Raw genomic sequence first — 27,876 nt, forward strand, 5'->3', positions numbered from 1 at the left:
AACATCAGGAACAGCAGAAACCCAACAAATGAAAAGAACCAAAGTCAAACACAACAAGGACAGAATTCCACAGAAGACTTCCATCGCACACCGTCACCTCATGGTCATTCCCGATACAAAAGAATGCAGAAAGGGTTTTGTAGTTTTTAGAAAAATACCGGTTACCACCACAAGAGGAAGCAGTATGTATTTCCAATATGCTGGCTGTGAGAGAGCCTACCGCAGCTATTGCTGTCACACTTCGCTCTCCTCCGATTCACGAAGATATTTAAGTCTTCAGGAATAGATTGTAAGCACATCAGTCTGAGAAGCATTTGTAAGGAGGGAAGGGACAAATAAGGTAACACAACTCTGAAGATTAAGCTAAAATAAAACAGAAACCAAAACTCTACCAACATTTAGTATCACCATGCTCAACCACTAGGTTTGGCAAGTAAAAGGCAAAAATTACTGTTCTGGAACAGGTAATACCTATCTGCCCTTTGGGCAAGGGCAGCTTTGCTCTGGCTTTAAAGCAAGCAAATGTCAAGAGATATATACTGCATATGCACAGCAGTTCTGTTAACTCAAGAAAACAGAAATAACGAACCCTGACACACATCAGCAAACTTATTAAGCAGCTCTTTTGTATTACCAAGAGCTCTGAAGGTCTGGTGTAGACTGAAAACTGCCATTTTCATCCAGATGTTTAACACCACGTATTACAGCAGTAATACTGCTTTGTGGAGTACAATCTTACAAGATCTTTGATTGAAATTACCCAGTTTTGTATTTTATTTTCAGTTTCATCGTCTTTCAGAGGCAGTGGAGAGCATTCAACATCCTTCTTAATACCAGGACAGACAGGCACCTTCTGTACTTCCATCAAAAATGCCATCCATCCACTTCAGGTCTGGCAGAAGCAGGGGATGAAATTAATGCCTAAACTGCAAAAATAACTCTACTACATACAGTAGTTTGAACTGTGAAGGACGTGACAGAAGTACTTCTGCTTCAGTTCTACTTTTGCAACATTGGTAATGGGGCCTGCCCACCCTCAAAGTTATTTAAGTCTGCATCCAAAAAGTATTGTTTTCAATTATGTAAACACAGACAAACTGATGAACAGAAGGTGTTAAAAACTTCAGCTGTAACCACCTCTTCCTAGTAAACCTAGTGACTGAAGGAAGAACCTCTTCCCCTTGGAAAAACTCCAACATACTCTTGACTTGATAAAGCAAATCTAGACCTTTTTTATTTTTTTTTTTTTAAACAATTTGCCAAGACTGGAATGAGAGATAAATAGAAGGCACAACAATTTTGCTTTTTTTATACAAATACAAACTAAACATGAAAAAAACCTCCCTATTTCAATAAAAAATTTCACAAGTTCAGGAAAAGTGTTTTAAGAGTCAAGTTCTAGACATTTAAAACCTATCCCACAATCCAAAATTTTAAAGTGGTAAAACAGTAGTTTGAATTCCTTTCCGTGATCATGTATCAAAAGAAAAAAAGATTCTATGGATACCCATTATTCCACTTTTACAGCGCCACAAAGAGAAAGGTGAATGTCAATTTTTCAAGTGGCAACATCTCCGGACCAGAGGATGTTCATATGACCCTCAAAGGATAAATCGATAGTTTTGTTTTTCTGCCCTTGAAATACTTGCCAAGTATTATGTTTTCCTACAGGCTCTTGAACACATGCACGTGAAATATTATTCCACTGACTGAAATGCACCCAAATTCAGTAGAAAGGGGGGAGAAAAAAGAAAAAGAAAAAATAAAGAGACATTCCTTTAGGAAAGACCACTGGTACCAAAAAAATCCAGTCCGTAAGTTTGAGGTGAACAAGAAAATTCAGTTCTTTTCTTTTTAAAATCCACTTTTCCTAAAACGTTGTTCCACAAAGCTGGGATCTGGGACAAGGACTAGAAAAAATAATCACAAAACCATAACACAAACAAAAAGGGGCCAAAATAGTATCAAACGTAGCAGTCTATAACAGGCTAGGGCCACATTCCAAGATACCCAAGGCTGAAATTCACAAATCTGCAGGAAAAAGGGTTTGCGCCACCATGTCAACATCCACGATGCATTCACTGGCGTTGCCCGATCCCCCTTCCAGCTCCAAATCCTGGCTTCTGGGGCATTCCTCCACGTGGAGGCCCTCGAATCCCACCTCCCAGCCCCCCACGAGTGCCTCCAGGTCCACGTGGTCTGTTATCTCTGCGGTCACCCTCCCTGGCAGCTCGTGTTTTCTTCTCCTCCACATTCAGGCGCACCTCTCCCCTGAACATGATGGGCTGCAACAAAAGCAGAAAAGGTACTTTCATTAACAACTCTTCAATGTCAAGCACATTTCTGCAACCTTGTCTCATATCTTCCTCTCCATGAAAGGAAATTAAAATTTGTTGGCTACTACAAAATGGTGATAGTCAAACTATGCCTCCAGTCTTGTGCTTTACTGGAGAAGATGAAAAAAAAAAAGATGTGAAAGAGTGACACTTGAAAAGCAATCTCAGGCTTAACATTGAGCATTGACACCTTTTTCTAAAAGGAATCGAACTATTAACAGTAACCTACTTTCATTAATATGTGGCAATTCAGTCTGCCACAATGCAGAGTCCCAGCTGATTTTTCTTATGGCACGAAGAATGCCAGATACTCTCAGTGAAGTCTTTCACTTAGGTCAAGCTCAATTTTTTAGAATTGCAGCAGCAAGTGGTCACTTGATTGGGAAACCTCACTGAAGCAAGAACAGAAATGAGCAGGACCACAACAGTCTGCAAACTTCGTTGCAGACAAAAAGTTGAAGTCTGCAAGAATCTAAGAACTACAGGAATAAGGACTCACTTGTTCCAAATTATTCCTGCAGTTGTGTAACAGACAAGAAAACGAAAAATATGATCCATCACTGGCACAGGCACAATGCTTTCTCATCAAATGGAAAGACTAGCCATTCACTTCTACTGAACTGACTATAGAACAGATCTAAGGATGAAGTACATTGCCCTCCTCTAGCCATCAGCCGTGCTGGACAAAAAGATCAAAGCATCATGTTACAGCCTTATTACCAACTCCAGTGTAAACTCCCATCAGGTAGCAGACATCAGGTTTAGCTTCACTAGCTAACAGTCTACCAAAGCCTTTTAAACTCATTTATAGCAAAGCTTATCCTGAAGAAAGCCCTGCTGTTTCAGGACTATGTTTGCTCAAAGCACTCGGCCCATTTGCAAAACAATTCACACAGTGGATACTACAAACCGAATTTAGTGTGTTCAAAGTGGGTAGAGGTGTTAAACTGCTTTTACAGAAGTTAAGTCTATATTAAAAAAAAAAAACACTTACTTCAGAAAACCATGCCCATCCATTATAATTTAAGCATTTACATGGGCTTGCAGAAAGGGTACTTTGAGTGCACCAACTTTGAAAGCTTATTACACATTCAAAGCCTAACTTGGAAGCCAGCATCCATCCTCTTCTCTGGTTCCAGTTACACCAAGTGGCACAGCTGAACAAGTAAACAAAGGCCAAAAATCCCCCAGCTGAGTGCACCTTTGGCATTCCCTGGACACGAAGTCTGGCACTCAGCTCTTCGCTACCTCTCCCACTGCAAAAGAATTCATGAGTGAGCATCTCTAGTTTGTTTCAGCAAAAACTCAACCATGCGAGTTTAAGTCACTGCTGAAGGTGTTCACATATTGCTTGCAGCTAAGAAATGACTTAAGGACCCACTGTCACTGTACTACTTGTTCCCACACCAATTCAGGCCAAAGTCAACCAGATGTACTCAACCAACTTTTAGCACTGGTTTCAGATCACCTGTTTTACACTTTGCCACATTGGAACTGCTCAGTTCACAATAGTAGGAAAGCAGTTAAGGAAGCAACTCTCCATCAGCATTCCAATCTTGAATCACCAGCTCCCTGTGAGAGCTTCTAGGGCTGCTGGGCTTCATATGCACTAACTCATCAAGCGTTGCCACAAAAGCTGCCAGCATCCCACAGCTAAAGGTGTCTAAAGACAAGCAATATCCCAAACTCAGACCAAGTTTCAAGGCTTAAAAATCTGTGCTCAAGCTACCTTTCAATTTAATAACATAAATATGCTGGCAATACTGCTGTACAGTAAAGACATGAAGAAAGGATGTCCGTCTGGTGAAAAGCTAGGTTCTAAGCACACACACTGCACAGCTGTTATGGTGCATCCAGATTCACTGCCTACCACCACACTGTACAGTCATGGGGTGCACGTTTCGCATTAGCAATCACTAACAAGCTGAGCAGGTACCTCCTGCCTCTGTTAGCAGAAATTCTTTTCAACCTGCACACTAGGATAGCTTCTCCCTTTCAACCTCTTCAACAAACAAGATTCTACTTGTCCATAGGGTCAGACTCTCTCTACCTTGCCTTCTTGAAAGCTTTTTACCCGCTTTCCTGTGTAGAGCTCAGCAACTTCCCATTGTAAAAAGGCTCTATAATGAATAAATTCATGTTCACCTAAGTTGTTACAAGCTACTTCAATGACAAAAGACTCAATTTGCACAAATGCTGCACAAGTCTTGGTAATAGGAGGGAAAGACATCCCACCTACATGAAGATGCTTAAGAAAGGGCAAAGGGACCAAGAGAGGGACCAAGCAGAATCTTTTCTTGTTAGAGTAATCTGAAAAACACTGCCTGTTATTAACAGACCAAAAACCACTGACTAGAAGTTTATTTACCCTGCTGCTAAGGATCTTCTGAACTGGTTCAGGATCATCAAACACCACAAACCCAAAATTGGGGAGCTTTCCACCACTGTTGATGCGGAGTTCAACAACATTGCCATAGCCTGCAAGAGAAAAGCCAAGTTCTTGGGTCATACATTAGAATGCTCTGTTGACCACGCTTATGGCTGCAACCCCCAAACCCCGAGAGTACAGTAAAGCACCTAACTTACTTTGGAAAAAGTCTCTAAGTTCAGTTTTATCCACATCGTGGGGAAGGTTCCCAACAAACAGCTGATGACTGTCTGGGTATCTCACAATCCGTCTAGTTTCCACATCGCCTTGTTCACCCTCACGAACTTGAACAGAAAAGTAAAACTTGATTAAGAAAAGCCAGTCCCCACAACAAACAAAAAAGCCATGGTCAGAATTAGCACCTTATAAAACAATCAGAATACACACTCTATTTATCCACGCATATATAAAAACAGGTAAACATTCTACACTAGCAAGTTTGTAACTGTTTGCATTTTATCACCTAACTGAAGCCAAACAGTTGAGTAGAGACCTAGATACTTTAAGAGAATGCTAGTGAAATTCAGCTCTAAAGCTTGCCAGACATTCAGACCAAGATAATCTAAAATAACCACATCCACAGAAGTAGAAATCATTCACTTACTGACAAAATTAATGAGATTTTAAAAGCTCTAATCGTTGTATTACTTCCCCAAAACCATCCAATAGCAGAAAACAGTTTACTCTTTGTAGCTTCTCTTACTTGGTCTAGGACCCCTCTGTGGTGGGATGCTTGTTCGTTGCTCCCTCACTCGCTGATCCCTCTGAGGTCTCTGAGGTGGGGTCTGAGATTCAGGCTTTGCCTCAGGGCGGGGCTGTATAAATTCAAAAAGGAGTTAACAGGAAAGAATCAGACTTAACAGTAGGGTTCAGCTTTTAAGAGCTCACTATCAAGTTGTTGATAAAGTAACTTGAAAATACAGGGGAAAAAAGTCTAGTTCTTTCCACCTGTGACTAAAATGCATGTTAGCTCATGTTGGGTTATATGCTAAAAGCAAACATATCACTTGACTAAGTTAGAATTTCAACCTCCCCCCATTCACAGTTATATACAATGAAGCGTGTCTGCCCAAAGTGCAGCAGCAGTTACGCAGCTAGATTGTATTACATCAACTCATTCGTGACAAAACCTCATTCATGAACAGGCAGTGGAAAAAAAAATTAGAAAAGTTGCCTCTTTCGTTAAGAGAGTGTAATCATTTTAGATAGCAGATACATCCAGCACTCCCATGAACATTCTCTGGTTTTCCTCCATGAGAAACAATTCCTTTTCAACCCAAAAGCCAAGGAACAACATTTTTGTGAAGTCTATCGTGAAACATTGAATTTGAAAGTCTTTCAAGTCTCTGAGAATTCAGATCATAAGCAAGTAGATCTCACCATATTTTTTCCCCATCTCAGTTTACCGAGAGTCAGTTTAGCACTTGAACTTCTCTGGGTGCTGAATTCCTACCTGCGAGACTGGTACTTTCACAACATGAGGTGGTATTCCTGATACTGGAACAGCTCCACTGGGAGGGAGGTTCTTACTGGTTACCGATGCCCAGGAAAACGTCTAAAAAAAAAAGATTGTATCTCAACTCCAGATGCTTTTATCCTTCTGAAACATATTCCTGATAGTACAGCTAACAGACACAGGATAATAGTAACAAATTTTAACCTGTACTTGAAATTCTGGATCCAGCCACTAGCACTTTCCCCACAACCTCCTTCAAATCATTTCCATTCAAAAGACTTACTGTAATGACAACAGTCACACTTCCACCCTATTTAAATTCTACGTAGAGTTGAAATAGGACACAGCAGTGGCCTAAGATCAAGTATCACATCAAGGTTAACCAAAGCATTGGTTTCCCGAGTACCCATTTGTCCACTTTTGCCTTAACACTGAAGAGTGACAAAAATCCCCAGGCAGAAATAAAGTCGCATTTCACCCTTTTTCCTTATTCAGCATGTTGGTTGCAGTCTGTTCAGAATTGCAGCAGCTCTGTTTACAAACAATCTGAGCCTCTCACTGCTGCCTCAGTTCCCACACCTACCAAATACCAGGAGCTAAGGTAAGGCTTTGTGTATTTTAACCAACTAGTTACTAGCTAGAATTTCAACTACCTGTTATTGTACAGGAACTAATGGGAAGGAGGCAACTAGTCATGAAAAGAGTAATTTGGGCAGGGGTGGAAAAATTACAAAGTGTTTAAACACTTCTAATTCCAGATATTTTTCCTCTAGTCAGAGAGAGGATCATGATCTGCAAAACAGAGTCAAACATACTGACGAAGCCACCACATCATAGAAAAGAGCCATCTGCTGTCATTACCCTGGAGTCCTCTTGCACTGCAGGAGCTGGATCAGCAGGAGCTGGAGAAGGACTCTTTTCCACAGTCTCTTCTGGAGCCGACTCCTCTAATACCGGCTCAGATTTTTCTTCCTGCACCTCTGGTTCAGGTTCCTGTTCAGGTTCTGGCTCTGGCTCAGGCTCTGCCTCTGCAGCCGTCTCTTCCAGGTGTTCCTCAATGTCATTGCTATTAGACAGCACCACAAAAAGCAAGAAAGAAAAAGAGGTGGTATTGTATTTGATTTCTATTACTGAGTCAGGTAAGTAATGCTAATTGTCCGATACAGAAGTCAGGCACATCACATTTCAGGGGAAGAGCAAGGCCAATCTGTAAAAAAGGCACAGGGACCCAAGTTTCACATTGTTACACTATAGAGCAGCAAAAGCATTACATCTACTGAAAATCCAGTCTCTGCGTTCAGCCTAGCAGCACTTCGGTTTCAGCTGCCCAATAAACAGAAGTTTTTTGACTGTCAAAGAGGAAAATCATAAGTAGCAATAAATTCATTTGACCTGTTCTACAGACAGTCTGTATTACAGAGCATCTGACTTCATCTAATAAGATATTATTACCTGACAGTCTGCTCGTAATAAGCACCAGTATCATCAGGAACAGCCTCAGGTGTCTGCTGTCTTTCTTCAGGTTCCTCCCCTTCCTCCTCTGATTCTAAATGAAGTTAGAAAAGGAAAAAATACACCACACACATCTTTAGTACTCTATTCCAACACAAGGCATCTTCCACAACATGCAGGTGAAGTCTCTGCTGAAGAGCACACAGGAAGCACTATCAAGATGTGACATGGAACAGACGTTTCCCTATACTGCTGCTATCACTTTGGTTGCTCAGTTTTGACCAACGTCAAACATTTTCCAAATACTTCAGAGAGACAGATTTATAGCCTACAAATCTGACTGCAACTGCTAAAATAAGTCTTACAGTTCTTTTAATAGAAACAGAATATGCCAGAAAAATAACAATCATCTGCACGTCAACTCCTTACTGGAGTGCAAGGAAACTACAGGCAAGAAAAAAAAAATAGAAGAACACAAAGCTTAATGCTGATCTGCCTTCTCTAGCAAGAAGACTTCCTCTGGTCTGGGAATGGAGTGCTGGTATAGACCCAGAAACAAATACCAGTAGAATCATTCAAAAATTCCTGCTACTTACCCTCTGGAGGCTCGGTGTCAGAGTCACCAAAAACCTCATCTTGGTAGCGGAAGATATCATTGTGGACATAAAACTTGTTTGCAACAGAACCCTAGAAGAAAATCAAAGGGAGGAATTGGATCAATTGCAGTAATGTAAAAACTGAAATAATGAGAAAACAAGAGCAAATTGAGTAAATCATCCTTCCCACATAAGATTCTCCTTCAACAAAGTGTGCTATTTGGCGGGGGGGAGGGGAAGACGCATCATACTAGCAAGTCAAGCATGCATGGAACAATGAGAAAAAAGTTGCATTAGTGCTTTTAATTCCAATAGCTCACAACACTGAAAGTAGGAGCGAGAACCTCCTGGGGTCTAAAGTATCCATTCTTAGCTCTAAGTCAAACTGAAAAATAAAATGATCTTGCAACACTCCTTTCTTCACTACCATTTTCAATTATGTGAACTGTTTTGCTCAAAGGAGGTGTCTATTTAAAAAGCCACCTCAAATGCTAAGTCAGTGCTTTATACAACAAGAAAGTCTGGAACCCATGTCTTCAAACAACAGGAAGCATTTTCTTCTTTCTACTAGTTCTTTTCTCTAAGAGGACCAGTTGCTAGGAGGGCAAATCAAAGATAAAGTAACTTTAAAATGCTTAAGAAAAAATACATATTGCACATACCTAGTAGCCAAAAGTTAGGATATTTATAACTGTAATTATGATATTCAAGATTGACCTATGACATACACAAGTGGTGTAATTTCCTACAGAATCTGCAGAACATTACTGCTGAATTTTGTGGCAAACTACCTTCCCAGTCTAACCGTTCAGATTCCAACACTGAACCAGACAGGCCTCATTAATCCTGACATATCAGAAGCTCTTTAATAACTCTAGCACTCAATACAGCATACCTCAGGTGCAAGTACAAATGTTTGCATGAATCTGCGCACAGGCTGCATGTTATTGGAGAGCTCTCCCATCACCTGAACTACAACACCATCGTTGAGAGTAGCATGGGCATCCACATGACGAATCTTTGTGTGGCAATCCTTGAAGTTTAATGACAGCACCTTCTTGTGGATATCCTATGAAAGGACAGTAAACAGGTTACACTGCAGCAGCCATTTCTGCTAAGTTAGCTTTCAAAGAAAGCAAAAACATAAAACTTTCAAAATATATTCCCTAACTCTAGAGAGAAAGCTTGGCAGCATGCTCTTTAAGTTTGCCTTGCAAGCAATTTTACATTATGAACTTTTATAAACGAAGCATATCTTGCCTAATTATTGTTGTTTACAGTTACAGTTTTCTCTCTCCCCATTTTTTTTTTACAGAAAGGACTTGGGCAAAGGGGTATGAATCATGGCGGGGTATGTGTTTCTTCTCAACCACAAAGGTGACAAAAAAAGGAAAGAACGGTGAGGTTTTTAAAGTACTTACAGATTGCCCGTACACTGCATCAGCTGGTTTTCCGTTGGAATCCAAGCCACCATGGACATAGGAAGAGTTCTTTCCATAAAACCTGTTGGAAAGAAATATTTTAACACTAAGCTTTGCCATGTTACATTGAGCCTCTACATTGGAGTGCACTATACTCTTAAGCAAGTTTTCTGTCTGAATTATTGAAATACAGTCAAACAATTTCATAATCCTGTTAGCGATTTGGGGCAGGGGGGTTTTGATCAAAGGGGAAAATGCAAAGTTCTCCTGTGTAAGCTGTAGCATTCAGATGTGCCAGATACCCAAACACTAAGAGCCAAAACTAAGTCTCATAGGAGCTAGATGATCCAATCCCATTCTCCCCCTTCTGTACCAAGTCCCTAAAGCAACATAGCACCCTGAACACCCAGGATGCTGAAGGCTTCCCCTCAAGTTTAGTTTAAAGCTTGAGCAAGGAGCAATGGTACTTCTTTGTTCATCTACAGTAAATAAAGTACTGCAGGTAAATCTTCCATTTTATAACGAAGGGACTACAAGCCATAAAACATCATGGGACTGCATTCTGCCAGCAGATAAAAGACTAGAACTGAATTCCATGGCACACTGTAAACTTTCCTCTGACCCAAACGGACAAAGTCAGCTGTCCATCTAAGTGCAGAAATACTCTGAATAAGTGTTCCTGAGATTAGAAGAAGGCAGGCTTCAGAAACTGATGTCCAGCTGCTCAAAACACAGCAAAACAAAGCCTATCTTCAAAAATGAGGCTAGTTCTAGCAATGTAGGATACCCGTCAAATCAAACAGGAACGATTTTTTTAGATAACAATGTAGTGTGCTGCACATTCATAACTTCTCTGATTTTCCTTTAAGAAAGAGCTGCTGGTATGCCTGAAACATACCAATATACAAGTATACACTATTTTCAGTGTTCTTCCTCTAGTCAGGGGCATTGTATCAAGACAAACTACAAAAATGCTTAACTAAACATTTATCCAACTTTCATTTATATTGATTACAACTAGAAGTAGCACACTTCTGATTTACATTTTTTCTTCTTTTTTTTTTGCTTAGAATACATATATAGCAGCATTTCAGTAACAACCAGAACACAGATATTTAAAGAATTCCTGTAATCTTTATTATCCAGGTTTTAATCCAGCTGATCAAAACTGAAAGCAAACTACACCCAGAGTCTGCCTTGAGTAAATGAGATTTTTAAATGTCCAAATTCAGCAAGCCAAGATGTGGTAATAACCTCATTCACCAATTTTAACATACAAATTCAGAAAAGCTCACAGAAAACCAAATCATAAAGCGAAGCAGAGCTTTACCTGTGCAAGTAGTCAGGTGCTTGGTTCAGCAGAGTATAGTACTGCCTCACAAATTCCCGCCCGACCAGCAGGGGACTTGGCTTCTCCATCACCATTTCTTTGGTCAACTGAAAACTATGGAAAAATCAAGAGCTCCATAAAACATGAGCATTTCACATTGCTGTTCACATACTGATAGCATAAGCCACGTAATCACAGTGGAAAGCATGCACCAAAACCCATTGGCAGTTTTACCACAGTAAGCAGTTTAACCGATACGTTTTCCGAGTCATCAGTCTTTGGTGCTGAGGAAAGGACTGCTGGGTACCAAACCAGTGCTGGGAGAGGCTGCATGGGCAAGGGAGATTACCTCATAACATGTCAGCATTTAATCATCCTACATACCCTCAGTAAAAAGCAGGTGACAAGCAAGTACGCTTCTTCAAGAGGATTTGCTAAGTGGCTAAGTCATTTACAGTCGATCCAAGTTCTACTTACCTCACTTGACTTCACAATCAGAATTAAAAGTCAGATGTTCTAAGGCAAAGCCTGTGCTACTGTATTAAGGGCATTTTTAAAAGATCAGAACAAGTCCAATCTATTTTTATGAGTTTGTGAGTAACAAACACTGTAGAGGAATATCAGATTATATATAAAATTATTAAAATTTACTATGCTACAAACAAATGCATGCTGCTCTTCCCTTGCTTCCACCAAGCTCAGCAAGTCACCTCTCACTTAAATCCCGAAGACCAGTCAAATGAACAGCACCACCCATACCTAGGCCCAGGGACAAATCCATCTAGGTACCTTCTACCTAATTTCCATGGATCTGTAAGTTACAAAAAGAAAGGCTTTGCAGGTAGATTACACAATATGTATATCTTCAGTCCAGGTCAGTCAAAACCAAAGCACATTCCTGTGTTTCCTTCCTTTCAAATACTCATACACAGTGTTCAAACTCATACAAAATAGGTTCAAACTGGTACCAGAGCATATTCTTGCTACCTAATACAGAAACAAAAATAGATTTTCTGCTTCTTACTCAAATTATACCAACAGGTAGCAGAATGAGCACTTTGCAGACAGTTTTGCTGTTGATGTATCACAGACTATATACGAGAGCTAATTCTCCTGCAACTATTCAGGCCCTGTAATGCTGACAGTAAAGAGCTAGCGAAAGTGCTATCTGTAGTGAGCCAAGCAGATGTTGTCCAAAAGGGCATCGAAAGGCCACACGTAGCAACTGGAAGAACTCTCTCCCCATTACTGACCCCAATCCCTTCCCCTACACACCACTTTCCCAAACACATGGTATGCAAATTGAATATCCACACATTTCAGGTGTGTCATGCAAATCAAAACCAACACACTACGAATTAGAGACCTCTAAAAAGCAATTCAGCAGACATCATTTACTTATCTGCTTTTATTTAAGACTGTACAACTATAAATAGCTGCAAGAAGTGGCAGCATCAACTAAAAAAAGGAAGTCAAACTAAGTAGTCCTCTAGCACAGACTAATCCAGATGGAGTCTGCAAAGTTCATACCTAGGCAGTTACGTTACAACAAGCTTTCTCTCGTCACTATACATAACAGCATCCTGTATCCTGGGTAAACAGAGTTGCCCACAACTATCCTCTGAACAAAGCAGGGAGGAAGAAAAACAGACTGCCCCTCCCATATACTTATACTAAGCTTTGTTCCAGTTCATCCAAGAATCTTGTTTGACACTTCCATTACATTTGTTGAATTTCAGAGAAGTAGTCCTTTAAATGCCAAGAACTGACAACAGACTATAGCTTCAAAACACAGAGGTGACCTACACCAGGTTAGTGTTATTACAGTGACAGTTTCAAATGCACACCATATATAGGCCTGCAAAGGAAGTTACAACCACACTGCTGGATGTACCAGGAATGCAGACCAGAAGCTTCAAACCCCAAAGAGAAGAACATACAAAAAAGACAACATGGAAGCTGGTATTTTGGATAAAGCCAAGTCCAAATCAACCTGGCAAATTCCTTGTATCTCAAACTGTGGTCTAACACCCAACATACTGTAATCAAAAGACACAAGGCAATGTTTATCCATACTGGCAGAACATACACATAATATATTTGAGGATATGATCACACCCAAACTCCCAGCAATGGTCACCATGCACTGCATCCAGCTTAGTCAGAGATACAGTACACAAACTCCTACCCTGGGAGGTATGCAGTTTAAGGTTCAAAACAGAAGATACAACTAGAATGCTATTAACATGACAACAAGAATTGCTATATTTTGCATACATTGATGTGTTTTGCTCTGCTTTTAACACACCCCCCCACACACACTTTTTCATTTTATAAGTGTAAAAATAAAATGCAAAGTCTACCCATGCTATTTTTTTAAATGCACTTTTTCTAAGTTTAAACACAGGAGTGAAAGATCTGACAGGCTCCAGAGGATGCATACACACGAGCACCTGCTCTTTCAGTAGGAAGTGTGTGTATGACCACCATACAAGGAAATGTTACTTATATGATAACGAGCAGAAAGGATAAGACCAAACATGACTTAGACCTGAAGAAGGCTTTTCAGTACATTCAGAAGCTTTCAGTTGTTTGAAGATATTTTCAAGAGCTAACTGCAGAAAGAAAGCGATACTCCAGGGCTGGGTCTGGCCCGCAGGAAGGACTCAGATTCTGCAGACCACTTTCATTTTAGGAAGTTCCCAGTCTCTGTGGTTTTGAAGAAGCTTTCGAATTGTAAGTATAATGTATTACAGATACAGATGTCCAAGACCGAGCACAGTCTGAAGTGACAAAAACCTCAAAGATAAAACTTGTTTGCCTTTAGTGCATGTTAAATTTGATCCCCACAAAATATTATCAGATGATAAGAAAAAACACCACAGGTAAAGAAAGGCTGAACTGTGGGTACCACTGCTGATTTCCTCATTTAACTTTGTTTCCTGTCAAGCACTTGTGAAGCTCTATCATTAGAAGGGGCAGGACAACCCTAAAGCAGTGGGAGTAGAAATGGCAGACAGACAAGACCCACACTTTTAGATCCAGTTGGCTAAACTGACAATGCAAGACTTAATTGCTCCACAACAGTTAAAAAACTTGCCTCTGTGCTGCGAGTTTAGAGTTAGAAAGCCAGTCCTACCATGTCCCCCAAGATCACTGTCTGGAGTACGACAAGAGTTCTATATAAAAGAACATACAGGTGCTGCTTGTTCACTCTTCTTTCTCTGGGTTTTTTTGGGGTGGTTTTTTTTTTGGAGGGGGCAGGGTGCAGAGGGTGCATTTAGTTTCCCCTGAAATTCAAGCTTATTCCTATATATGTCAATAGGCTGGTTTTCTACTCAATTGTTAGTGCTGAATCAGGCTCTTTTGAGAATACTTTTCAATTGCTTCTAGAATATGAATGTACAAAGTTTGACATCCTCACATAACAGTAAACTGTTACCTGTAGCACTCCAATCTCAACAGCTCATGCACCAAAAGCTCTTTCAGATTTCTCTTCAGTGAAAGAGTCCTCACCTGTATTGACCCACTAGCAAGTCATCTTCAATGCTGTTCAGAGCTGTCCCAATTCTGTAGTGAAGACATACTGAAAGTAGTGGCTTGTGCTGATTATGTCTGTCATATTTACAAGCTAAAAATCAAAGGACTTCCCTACTGCTAAGGGTGGAAAAAAATCTACCAGAACTAACTCTTAACATGGAAAGAGGAATAGCAGAATGCCCAGTTCTCATTAAGTGGATCTGAAAAGAAATGGGAAAAACCTTTACATGACCTAATCGGAGGATGACAACAATCTGGTTTTACTCCTGCTGCACCTGCTGCTACACTGCCAGTTGCCATCTGTTCTTGCTCTCCAGCCAGCACAACCTGAATGTTAGAAACCAAGCATCTCCAGAGAGAATATTTGCTCCCTGCTACTCATGAGCAATTCATTACTCCACTATTCCTTGACCTAAGAATAACTGCAAATATTTTATACGGCATTTCTACTGCAGAGAGCATAATAGTACCAAATGCTTGAACTGTCACAACATTAACCCTGATAGCAGCTTATCCGCACATTTTCATGTCAATTGCGATAATGAGCAAAGGGTGAAAATTGACAGGAAAAGCTGAAAATCAGATGATTTAAGATTCATTCATAAACATACATTCATATTACTCCACATATGCAAAACAAATTGGATAATTCAAATTATAACAAATATACTAGAACAATTCTGCAACATTGAGCCCTTTCCTTAAGCCAAGAGACTTACGGGAAGACAAATACCTCCTTTACAGTGGTTATCACCTGGCTGGTGGAAAATTCCACCATCTGTTACAATGCTCGTACTTGGCACAAAATCAATGCTAGGCACTGAATTTCTAAAGTATGGTTATGTAAATTAGAGCCATTTATGAGAATTCTGTATTAGCAAATTCAGATGTGGGTTTACAAAACCTATTAGCATATTAGTATTCGGAAAGATAATAGACTCCAAGAACACCTAACAGCTAGCATTGGTTAGTATTTTCTCACCAAATTGTTACACAGTGAAAGTGAACTAACCATTGCTGTCAACTCAAAATTTGTTTATTTATTTTTAAATCAGTCAAGGAGTTTAGTCTGAATCTTGTTTCTACAAGACTTCCTACAACAACAACAATCTCTCTAATGTACATCACACAATGTTCAGGCTCCCAGGACAACCAGTGACTGCAGAACCCACTTCGCCTGATGTAACAAGCCAGAGGACCAGACTCCATTGAAGTAAAACATGGAAGTCAAAATCCCAAACTTCATTTCCTAAAGTGTGAGGCAATTTTAAACATCTTCTGCCAAGAAAAACATCACTACTAACAGAAAGACAAGTTAATATTTACATTGAAGCATATTCTAAACAGGCCACTGTGTTTTTAACATTATCCTTATGCCTTTGTTCTCTGCCATCTTCATTTCCATGTTTTTGACTTGCATTTCAATACAAGAAGCAGTCTCAAAAAATCCACAGTTAATGTAAGGCATTATACTTCTGTTTGATTGGAATATTACACAGCAGATTCACACTTTCTCTTTTGGCTATCCATGTGCTATAAGGTTTGATACCACATTCCTGTCCATCTCGACAAATTGGTAGAGTTTACAGGCTACCGAAACAGTCATGTTGCCCCCCCATCCTTCTAATTACAGGTTTAACCAAGATATTCTCATAGAGCTGTTACACCATTTCCAACAACCTAATCAGCTTCTATGAAATATAATTCACATCTTTCATTTCTACAACTTTAACTATACAAAAGCAACTCTGACAGTATGATTGACGTGTTACCCTGAAGAAGGTATTTTTCCCCTCTAAATCAGAATGTCAAACTTCTCATGCAACTCTACTCCCTCATTTTAATATCAATTAATTCCTTAACATAAAAAGGCTCTTTGAAAACTTAAACACCCAGAGCATCTCACATGGAAAAAGGGGTGCCTGTATCTAAGCACATCACACTACAGAGCTGGCAAACAGCAATTTTGCTGGCCATTAAAGGTCTGGTCAATCGTTAATAGTATTGCGCAATTAAGTGTCATTTGGGATTTCTCCAAGTTGCTTAGCAACAGGTGAGCATGTTCAAAGCCACAAACCATTTATCTATATGGAGTAACCAGCACTAGAAGCAGTTACTACTGCTGCTTTGGACAAGAAAAAAAAATAGCCAGTACAGATAAAATCACAAAGAAAACTCCTAATATGCCTCCAACAGGCATGATATAGATTAAAAGTTAAACAACAAAAGCAAAGCAATTCCAGTTAATTCCAACTCTCCACACACTTTACATGACTAGCATCTGCTAGTGCTGCTGACTAAGCAAAAAAAAGGAGAAGCTGGTACCTGTGTGAACTATGATACAAAACATTACAGAGTGAACAGTGAAACACAAACAAGCTAAACTTGCATCACTAAGCAAATTCCAGTGCCCATCTCAACTGGGGATTTGTATCATTACACCAGCTTGCTCTCAAGTAGGAAGAGTAATGTAAACCTTTTCAAGGAAATGCATATTTCATACAATCATAGAATCATTAAGGTTGGAAAAGACCCTTAAGATTGCATCCAACTGTTAACCCAGCACTGCCAAGCCCACCACTAAACCATGTCCTCAAGCACCACGTCTACCCATCTTTTAAATACCTCCAGGGATGGGGACTCAACCACTGCCCTGGGCAGCCTGTGCCAGGGCCTGACAGCCCTTTCCATGAAGAAGTTTTTCCTAATATCCAACCCGAACTTGCCCTGCCGCAGCTTGAGGCCGTCTCCTCTCGTCCTATCACTTGTTACTTGGGAGAAGAGACCGACCCCCACCTCGCTACAACCTCCTTTCAGCTAGTTGTAGAGAGCAATAAGGTCTCCCCTCAGTCTCCCCCTCTGCAGGCTGATCACCCCCAGCTCCCTCAGCTGCTCCTCATAAGCCTTGTGCTCTAGACCCTTCACCAACTTCATTGCCCTCCTCTGGACACGCTCCAACACCTCAATGTCCTTCTTGTAGTGAGGGGCCCAACACTGAACACAGCACTCAAGGTGCAGCCTCACCAATGCCAAGTACAGGGGCACTATCACCACCCTGGTCCTGCTGGCCACACTATTCCTGATACAAGCCAGGATGCTACTGGCCCTCTTGGCCACCTGAGCACACTGCTGGCTCATGTTCAGGCGGCTGTCAACCAACACCCCCAGGTCCTTTTCTGCCAGGCAGCTCCCAGCCCCTCCTCCCCAAGCCTGTAGCACTGCATGGGGTTGTTGTGACCCAAGTGCAGGACCCGGCACTGAGCCTTGTTGTACCTCATACAGTTGGCCTGAGCCCATCGATCCAGCCTGGCCAGGTCCCTCTGTAGGGCCTTCCTACCCTCCAGCAGATCGACACTTCCACCCAACTTGGTGTCATCTGCAAACTACTGAGGGCGCACTCAATCCCCTCATCCAGATCATCAATGAAGACATTGAATAGGACCAGCCCCAATACTGAGCCCTGGGGAACACCACTCGTGACCGGCCCCCAACTGGATTTGACTCCATTAACCACCACTCTCTGGGCTTGGCCATCCAGCCAGTTTTTAACCCACCGCAGAGTGCACTTATCCAAGCCATGAACAGCCAGCTTCTCCAGGAGAATGATGTGGGAGACAGTGTCAAAGGCCTTACTAAAGTCCAAGTAGACAACATCCACAGCCTTCCCCTCATCCACTAAGTGGGTCACCTTGTCATAGAAGACCAGGTTAGTGAAGCAGGACCTCCCTTTCATAAACCCATGCTCGCCGAGCCTGATCCCCCCGTTGTCCCACATGTGCCGCATAATGGCACTCAAGATGACCTGTTCCATGACCTTCCCCGGCACCGAGGTCAGGCTGACAGGCCTGTAGATCCCCAGATTCTCCTTCCGACCCTTCTGGTAGATGGGTGTCACATTTGCTAACTTCCAGTCACCTGGGACCTCCCCAGTTGACCAGGACCACTGATAAATGATGGAAAGTGGCTTGGCAAGCTCCTCTGCCAGCTCCTTCAGTATCCTCAGGTGGATCCCGTCTGGCCCCATGGACTTGTGGGCATCCAGGTGGAACAGCAGGTCAGTAACTGCCACCTCTTTGACAACTGGGACTTCATTCTGCATCCTATCTCCATCTCCCAGCTCTTGGGCCTGAAAACCCTGAGGATGACCAGTCTGACTATTAGACTGAGGCAAAGAAGGCATTAAGTACCTCAGCCTTCTCTTCATCCTTCTTGGCAACGTATCCCTTCGCATTCAACAAAGGAGGGAGATTCTTCTTGGCCCTCCTTTTGTCACTGATATATTTGTAGAAACATTTCTTGTTATCTTTAACAGCGGTGGCGAATTTAAGTTTTAGCTGGGCCTTCACCTTTCTAATCTTCTCCCTGGATAACCTCACAACATCCTTGTAGTCCTCCTGAGTTGCCTGCCCCTTCTTCCAAAGGGGATAGGCTCTCCTTTTTTTCCCTGAGTTCCAGCCAAAGCTCTCTGTTCAGCCAGGCCGGTCTTCTCCCCTGCCTGCATGTCTTACGGCACACGGGGATGGTCTGCTCCTGCGCCTTTGAGATTTCCTTCTTGAATAACATCCAGCCTTCCTGGACTCCTTTGCCCTTCAAGACTGCCTCCCAAGGGACTCTGTTCACCAGACTCCTAAACAATCCGAAGTCTGCCCTTCTAAAGTTCAGGGTAGTGGTTTTGCTGAACCCCTTCCTTACTTCTCCAAGAATTGAAAACTCATTTCATGGTCACTGTGCCCAAGACAGCCACCACCACATTGCCCACCAGGCCCTCTGTGTTCATAAACAGCAGGTCCAGCAGGGCACCTCCCCTGGCTGGCTTGCTTACCAGCTGCATCAGGCAGTTATCTTCCACACAGTCCAGGAACCTCCGAGACTGCTCTCTGCTGTGTTGTATTTCCAGCAGATATCTGGTAAGTTGAAGTCTCCCACGAGAACAAGGACTAGTGATTGTGAGACTTCAGCCAACTGCTTGTAGAATACTTTGTCTGTTTCCTCATCCTGGTTGGGTGGTCTATAACAGACTCCCACCAGGATATCTGCCTTATTAGCCTTCCCCCTGATCTTTACCCATAAGCACTCAACCTTATCATTACCTTCATTGAGCTCTAGACAATCAAAACACTCTCTAACATACAAGGCTACCCCACCACCTCTCCTTCCTTGCCTGTCTCTTCTAAAGAGCTTTAGCCATCCATTGCAGCACTCCAGTTGTGTGAGTCATCCCACCATGTTTCCGTGATGGCAACCACATCATAGTTTTCCTGCCACACTATGGCTTCCAGCTCCTCCTGCTTATTGCCCATGCTGCATGCATGTTTAGAACACTACAAGATACCAGATACACTGAGATGTGAGTTACACTTATTTTAATACGGCCTTAACTATCTGAGCAGAACAAAAGAAAAACAGTTGTTGACCCCAAGCCTAGACTATGAAGTGCTGAAAAAACACCTCAAATTGGTGGGCAACCAAAGTCTTAAAACACTAATCTCCTTTAAAAAATGGGACTCATTACTTGCCTCCCACTAGATGCCAAAGTAGACAATGTCACAGGGAACAGTGTCACAGCAATACAGCATGTATTTTATATAGAAGCCAGTACAGACAGTGGCCTGCCTGCAACCAGTTCAACTTTTCTGTATTTTGACAGATTCAGAGATATTCTGCTTGAAAGATGTTACCTTAAAGGTAGCACTATTTCACAGGAGGCACACCACTTGGAAGCCAGAGCCTGAAAGCTGCGCAATGGGATAACTTATCCAATGAATAATGAAATATTTGAAGATCAAATTGGAACAAGTTGTGAGGTTACCAGCATTCAACTCTTACTAGCATCTTCTGGAAACATTAAGGTAGTCCACGAGATACATGTATTCCCTAGGAACTTCCAGAAGCAGGCACTCCCTAGCCGAGATCAGATCGGTGTGAAGTGCTAGATATATTAATAACCTTTAAAACCAACACCTAATAAGTCTGAGGATCCACATCCATGTTTTAACACAGCCATTTCTCTATTCACTGCAGCGACTCGTGTCTACTGTATGACAACCACACAACCTACAAAGACAGGCAGTGCCTAAGTTCATAGGGTACTCGAGGTATTACAAGGAGCTGGATCCTCAAAAATAATCATGCAGCAACCAGAATGCTGCATCCTTGGGCAAACAGCTTTCTCTGTGCTTAATTATCCTGATGCTGCAGAAAGGCAGAGCAACACCTGAACCCCTTTCTGAAGCTCTGAGACATACTGATGAGGGACACTATAGAAAAGCTAGACATTACACTAACATATGGATAAGAAAAATGAAATTAGAAGCTTAACTAATTTATAATCAAAGTATCCAAGCAACCAATCCAAATTTAAGCACGAGAAAAACATTTTCATTACAAGATTAAGAAATAATTCAGAATTACATTCAACACTGCCCATGCTAGCACTGAAAAACCCCTCTGCTTGCCAGTGGCAGATGGGAAGCCTTACTCAGCAGCAACGCACAGCCCTTTAAACACTATAAGAATACAAATAAACAAACCATGAAGCTGCAGAAGAGCTGTCATTCTAGAAGTCAGCTCGTGTTTTTGCTAACAAACCTAAGTGTGATCCACAAGTTGATGGATATGATGGAGTCTGCCAGTCTGTAGACAAAATTCAGTTGTTTCTTGTATTGTTCAGCTCTGCCAAGCAAGAGAGACAAACTGAAGATTTCGACTGCTATTACTCGGAATCTAAAAGAACAGCAACCATTTCAGAAAAATATAATTTCTAGAGCATTAAGCTTAAAAACAGGGAAACAAAATACAAAGACTACCTAAAATGTAAGTTAAACTAGTCGAGACCAGCCTCTCTACCTGTACAGTAAGGAATGTTCATTTGGGGAAGGAACCTACTGCCCAAAAACAAACAGCAAATTAGGTCCTGTTTAAAAGGTGAGAAAAAAAAAAAGAATCTTAAAAACATGGTATTAAAGGTCAGTGATATCACATGAGTTTCTCACCAAGTTGTTTTTCTTGGATTCTCCCCTCAAAACACTTTGCCTTCCCTGAGTGCCAGGCCTATTTTGGTGTGGGTTTGAGGTTTGGTTGGTGTTTTTTTTCTTCTTTTTTCCTTTTTAAAGCTATCTCAAGTGGCTTCCAATTTTCTACTTTGTATCACACAATCATCACTTCTATTCAGTGATACAAAGATAGTGAGGACAGCATTTCTGCAGAAGCAGCATAAGCATTTGAGTCCTTGCTTAGATTCAGCAGCAAGAAACAGGTTTTATTGTAAATTAACATTTGTAACAGCTGCCCTATGCCCATAACCCAGCAAGGGTCACCTTTCAGTAGCCAAATATCTGGAGTTCTCCTTTAGACTGCAGCTAAGGTATTTAGCCTTACTTTTTGGAAAGTCCTGCTCCACTGTGTCACAAAAGAGAAAAATACTCAAACTTAGAAGAGAGATATCAAGTTATTTCTTATGTTACAAACAGATCAGTGCACCGAGTTTCACATTTATTATTTACTTTTGTTTCAATAATGTACACTATAGACTTATGTTGGGGGAAGTGAAATGTTTCTCATATGTCTCAATATGGCTTTGCATCTCTCAAGAAGTCACCAGAAGCTTCCTACTTGTTACACAAAGGTGATACAGAGTAGGCAAGATAGAAGCTCTAGAACTAGACACACAAATTTAAGTTCCTATTACCTAAAAACAAAAAAAATACTGAAGCACCAAATTAGACATCTTAATCTCTGGTACTTCTAGATGCCCAAAAGGCAAGAAAAGCGCCCTGGATTGATAGCTACTTTGCTAAATTCCTCCTGTGGCAGGACTCTGCCATTAAAAACAGACTTGCACACAGTCTCAGAAGTACAACCTGAAGCTCAATCACTATTTGGGGATTTTTTCATGAGACAGCTTCACCTGCAATAGGTCTTGCCATAGAGGTCAGGCAATATTTTTATTTTTAAAGCGTATATGGACAATTTGATCATCCTTCAACAACAGCTGCCCCCTAGACAGTCACAACAGTCTGTATGTGCACTAATTCCTTTGAATTCCTTTGAATTCCTTTGCACATTTCCAGAAGTACAGTTCTCAATTGCTGAGAAGCTGTAATCAGGTATGTTAGGTAAACAGCTCCAAAATAATTGGAACATGCCTCATCCCCTCTCCTTTTCATACTAGAACAGTTCTGGGAGCTGCGCATATCCTCCTTCAGTTTGATAGATATAAGCTGGAAATAATCTTGCCACTGAAAAAAAGTTAAGCAAGGCTGCTGCAGAGGGACCTGCTGTAACGTTAAGCTTAGATGACCTGCCCTGAGCCCAACTAGTAACATTTCGCATCATCAGAAAAAGACAGCTATGTTGCATTTAGCATTACAGGAAAAAAAAGGCCCTTGTGATTTGATGGAAGTACAAAGTGAACTCCTCTTGAACATCCGAGTTCTCTCAAAATTCAAGGCCTTGAGAATTCACAGAAATATTCCTACACTTTTTTTAATAATCCTGAATCAGATTCTCCAAAACAGGCTTTCTTCTATACCTGGGTGAAGGACTTCCTCATTTCTAACTGGACCTATTCCAATCTCATTTACCCTACAATTAGAAGTAATGTTTTTCTGTAAAATTACATTTTTAAACATGCAAATTTCATCCTAAAGGGCAGTAGGATAGTGCTAGTATGAATGATTTGTTTACTCATTTTTTAATGAAAAATAAGCCAGCTTTATGCTTATACTGCTCTCCAGACTGCTTTGCGATAAAGTAGCTACTTAGACCCTATGATTTTGCCATTAGAACAGGTTTTGTTTTGACATCCAAGAGCTGCTCCAACAACTCGATGAAGTTGGCAGCAGGTCCAGTCTTCTTCTCTTAGGTTTGCGATTTTTCCATTTGGCTCCATTGCAGCTTCTTAAAGTAAAAAGCAAGAGTTACTCATAAGCAGTCAGAAGAGGCAGATTAGAACACCTAGCTATGCAGACATTACACTGAAATTCAAGCTCACTCCCACTTGGATTAAAATCACTGGGATTACGATTCAACAAAATATTTTCTGCATGTCAAGCAACAGATACCTGTAAAGAGAGTCAGCTCTTTCACCTCTACCCATTTGAGGCACAGAAGACTCTTAACCTTCATATATAGACTGGATCCTAGAACTTAAGACTGATCCACCGTGGCACTGTTAGACACTTAAAAACAAAACAGAAAGTCGGCCTAATAGCAGTCATAAGTGAAATGAGAAAACAGTACAGGGCACTGCAGAAGAAAATGGAAGATGGCCACCAGCATTCTAGAATGCAGCATTTCACATTTGCCTCAGCAAGGAATCAGGTTCGTAACAGATTATTTGTACGTAACTGACAGCTCATAATCTTCTAGCTCTGAAAGCAGTACTCCACCAGCTATGTCTCTCTGGAAGAGGTCCAGACTTAATATAGCAAAACTAGGACCTCACACCAGTATAATATTCACTGCCTGCAAAGTTTCAGGGATTCTTTTAGAGCAGCTGAAGATCAGACTTTTTAATTTTTAGTTTTTTAATTACTCAATGAGGTAGCTGAAGATTATCAAGTCTATTAGTAGTTCCAGCAAGAAGTTAATAATTACTTCAACTCTGGAGAGTCTACACAGGCACCTGTAAAAAAGTATCCAGCCTCCTAGACTACAGCCAGCATAAAACTAGCACCTCCCTGCCAGAGCCCTGCTCTACTTTGATTTTCTCTTTGATTCTTCACTCATCAAACAAGCCATTTATGCCAACCTTTGAGTGCTCTCTCAACAGGTACTACTGTTATGAACAGAAATACCAGTATGCACTATAAGTAACACCATCTTTGCTTTATTTTACTTTCATTAAAAAGTGTTTCTCTGTATATGTTTGCCTTACAGTCTGCAAGGTGAAAAAGAAAACACTAGCTTTCTGAACCAACAAAGAGCTTGCTGTTTCAGCAGGTGCATAAAGATTTCATGTCTAAAACTAATATGTTCAAACTTAGAGTACCATCAGTTGTGTTGAACTCTATTGATGCTGTTGTGCCAGCAGCAAAATGAACAGTAGAGCAGTGGTCTTACAATTACAGCACAAACAAGCCTTGCATGTTTTTGTTGCTTCTTAGACTGCAACTGCAAAGAATCCCTACAGAAGATCCTGATGGTTACACTTGACCCACATAGAGAAAGGAAATCTTGTCCACCAGGTCTTCTACCTTAACTTTAATTATGTTTTCTAGCCTTCAACTTAAGGAGTTCACACTTAAAAGAATACAACCTAGCAAAAAAAAAAAAAAAAGGGTAGTTGCCTAATTCACACAAGTCAAGAACTGGAGACCACTATTTAGCATTCGATGTACACAAGATTCTTTTTAAAAGAAGATTTTACAAGATTTACACTTAAAAATAAGATACACATTTGTGAAGGTTCCAATGTTGATCTGATTCTTTCTCTAACAGATTTTGTACAATTACACTTTCTAGCATGTTTTAACACTGCCTTTCAGACAAACTAGTCCCTGGAACGTGTGATGCTATCAAAAAAGTTGGGAGATCATCATAAAGATGCTCTGTGACTATTAGGATGTAAGACCTTAAGCACATAAATACTTAGAGCTAGCCTTCTATTTAGCTATATGTTCCATCCACTAAGCTTTTTTTTTTTAAGCTAGACTCACAACTTCACAACATTAAGTATACTGACTGAAACACCCCAGAAAAAGGTGAGTTCAGCTCACAGGATGTGAACATCCTGCCACCAGTATCGCAGAATTATCTTTTTAGCAAAATCATCGGGCTTATTCTTTACAGAGAGGGAATAAGAAAAATGAAAACTTGGTCAAAGGGAGGATTTCCAAAAGGGTTTGAAATGCAGTTTTTGTCTGTCAACTTCTGCACTCCCTTCTCTTTATGACACCAACCTAAAAAGTCTTGTTAGCTAAAAACAATCCAACACACATACAGCACGTTTGATTTATGGCACCTGGAAGCATTAGTTTTCAGAGCTTGATAGCAGTGTCCACATTTCCTAAAGCTGTCACTCCTGGCTGTGAGAGCACAGGCTAGACAAAAATAGCATACACTGGAAACATGGCGTCTTGCTGCAAGTGCTGCTTTCAACCAATTGTGAAAAACAGAAATACACTTTTCTTTGTAAGGAACACTTAGTATATGCATGCAGCCCTTAACACAAAAGGTCACCAGGTAAGCCCGTTAAGAATTAATAACTATTAGATCATCCAGATCAAGACTAAAATGTACCTGAAAGATGTATGGAAGGCTTTTCCCTGGTCTTTCTCTAGCAAGGATATCTAGGGCCTTACTAGAGGCCAGAAAGTCTTCATACAAGCACTACTTCGCATTTAAATCTTGGCTTAATCTCGCATCCAGCCAAGGTCATGCGGTAAGTCAGGGTAAGATACATGCTCTCTTTCTGCTCGAATTATGACTCCCTTCATCTATGAAGTTAGAGCGAGAGAGACACCTACGATCTGATACACCGGTACGGACAACCTCACTCTGTAAGCACCCAGTATTAGTCCCTCAATCTACAGCTACAGCTAACTATTGAAAAGGGCTACCTCAGGTACCTGCCCGGCTTTGGGTCGTCTCACACCTAACCCTCACCCCCCTCAAAAAAATCCCCCCCCCCCCCCAAAAACGCGGATGAAAAAACACCGGAGTCTGTAGAGCCGAGAACAAAGCTCGCAGCTCCACACCTCGACTCGCACAATGAAGGCCCGTCAACAGCCGATCCCCCCCGCCTCCCCCCGCAAATAACGCTCCCTTCTAAGCAACCGCTCGCCGAGCGGCGCGCCGTGGTACCCCGCTCCCGCCTCCGAGGGCGCCGCGGGACCAGGAGGTTCCTCCCGCCTGCAGGCCCCGCTCCAGAGCCCCACAGGGGGGCTGCGAAAGCCCGTCCGCGGGTTCGGACGGGAGAGCGCTCGCCACAAAGCACCGCCAGGATCGGGCGGGCCTCACTCGCGGTACCGGGGCAGCGGGAGCGGCCTCGGCGCCGGGAGCGCGGGGGCGCACCGGCAGCTCCCCCCCCCCCCCCCCCCAGACCGCGGCCTACCGGGGCGGGTGGGGGGGAGGCACCTCAGGCCGGGCCCAAGTGCGTGCGGCCCGCAGCCGTCCCCGGGAGGACGTGACCCCGCCGGTGGCTCCCGCCGGCTCCCCCTGCGGCCGCGGGCCCTCCCCCTCACCTGCGGGCGGAGCGGGACAGGAGCGGGAGGCGTCGCTTCACCACAGGCCTGCCCGGCGGACGAGAAGCACCTCACGCAACGGCGTGCTCTGCCGCCGGCTAGATATATCCGGCGCGCAACCTACCCCAACGGGAGGCGGCCAGCCAATCAGAGAACGGCAATCGCGCTCACTCGGATGCTAATTGGCCCACAGTGGGAAAAGAGGCGGGCGGATAGCTGAGAGGCAGCTCAGTCTACCAACCATGCGGCCTGGCTCCGCGAGGCAGTAAGAGTGACCGACACCTAGCAGAACCAATGGGCCGTGGCGCTCCCCCCGTCGGGGTGGGACGAGACCTGATAGATTTCTCCTTTAGCCAATAGGACGACGCTACCCGCGCTACCAGGCGCGAAGGGCGGGGCAGGCCTGACGCCGTAGTATGGTTGAGCCGCACAGCAGCGCCCTTGAGAAGGTGCTGGTAAACCCCGTTATAGATCGGGGCGGCGCCCTCTGTGCGGCTCAGAGCGCGGCGACCAATGGGAGAACGCGGCGGGCCCTGACGGACAGGCCACCTCCGGCGTTCTTAAAGGGACCGGCAACGCGCCACGAGGGGCGTTCCGCGCCCAGCACCACCCCCTGCTGGAGGGAAGAGGACGGCGCCCAACATGGCGGCGGTGGGAGCTGGCGAGCCCTGGTGCTGTGGGCCGAGGCCCCGCGGCTGCCTCCCCCAGCACGGGGGCACCCAATCCCCGGCCCCCGCAGACCCGTAACAGCGAACAGGCCGCGGCCTCCCCGCTGGATGGCTGCATCTGCTCCGGCCGCCACAGCCTCGTCTGCACCACAGGCCTGAGGCCAGAGCACCCACGGGCCCGGCACAACTGGCCCGCTCACCTGAGAGAAACCACCCGTGGGCGTGGATACAAGGAGCTTTTCACGCTAAAGGGCTCCCGTGCAGGGCTGCAGCCGAGGCCACCTCCACCAGGAACAGGCCCAGCTGCTCAGGCGAGGCGGTGGTCACCATCTCCAGGCTGGAGAAACATGGGCTGGCTTCCCCTGCCCATCCCCGGGAGACCCCAGGCAGAGCCGGGAGACTTGCAGAAGCACAGAATCGTTGAGGTTGGAAAAGACCCTTAAGATCATCGAGTCCAACCGTTA

At 42.7% G+C, this 27,876-nt stretch overlaps 1 protein-coding gene across 3 annotated transcripts; it reads right to left on the reverse strand.

Moving 5' to 3' along the window:
• Window positions 1–1,208: 1,208 nt before the first annotated feature.
• Window positions 1,209–26,886, reverse strand: G3BP1 (G3BP stress granule assembly factor 1). Of its 3 annotated transcripts, none has more exons than XM_087753797.1 (12): window positions 26,745–26,886; window positions 11,020–11,133; window positions 9,690–9,771; window positions 9,164–9,337; window positions 8,269–8,359; window positions 7,673–7,766; window positions 7,082–7,286; window positions 6,218–6,319; window positions 5,468–5,579; window positions 4,923–5,048; window positions 4,705–4,814; window positions 1,209–2,285 (listed from the first exon to the last, which is right to left on the reverse strand). In XM_087753797.1, the coding sequence occupies exons 2-12, from the start codon at window positions 11,112–11,114 to the stop codon at window positions 2,079–2,081; spliced, it is 1,398 nt and encodes a 465-aa protein (XP_087609923.1). In that variant the 5' UTR covers window positions 11,115–11,133; window positions 26,745–26,886; the 3' UTR covers window positions 1,209–2,078. The 3 variants fall into 3 exon arrangements, with proteins under 3 accessions (XP_087609923.1, XP_087609921.1, XP_087609922.1); XM_087753795.1 differs by having other exon boundaries at window positions 4,705–4,835; XM_087753796.1 differs by lacking the exon at window positions 26,745–26,886 and adding an exon at window positions 26,615–26,739 and having other exon boundaries at window positions 4,705–4,835.
• Between the last annotated feature and the right edge of the window lie 990 nt (window positions 26,887–27,876).

This window comes from Nipponia nippon, unplaced genomic scaffold (genome assembly GCF_047370975.1).
Source record: "Nipponia nippon isolate SJK-2023a ecotype South Korea unplaced genomic scaffold, ASM4737097v1 scaffold_17, whole genome shotgun sequence".
Classification (NCBI taxonomy): domain Eukaryota; kingdom Metazoa; phylum Chordata; class Aves; order Pelecaniformes; family Threskiornithidae; genus Nipponia; species Nipponia nippon.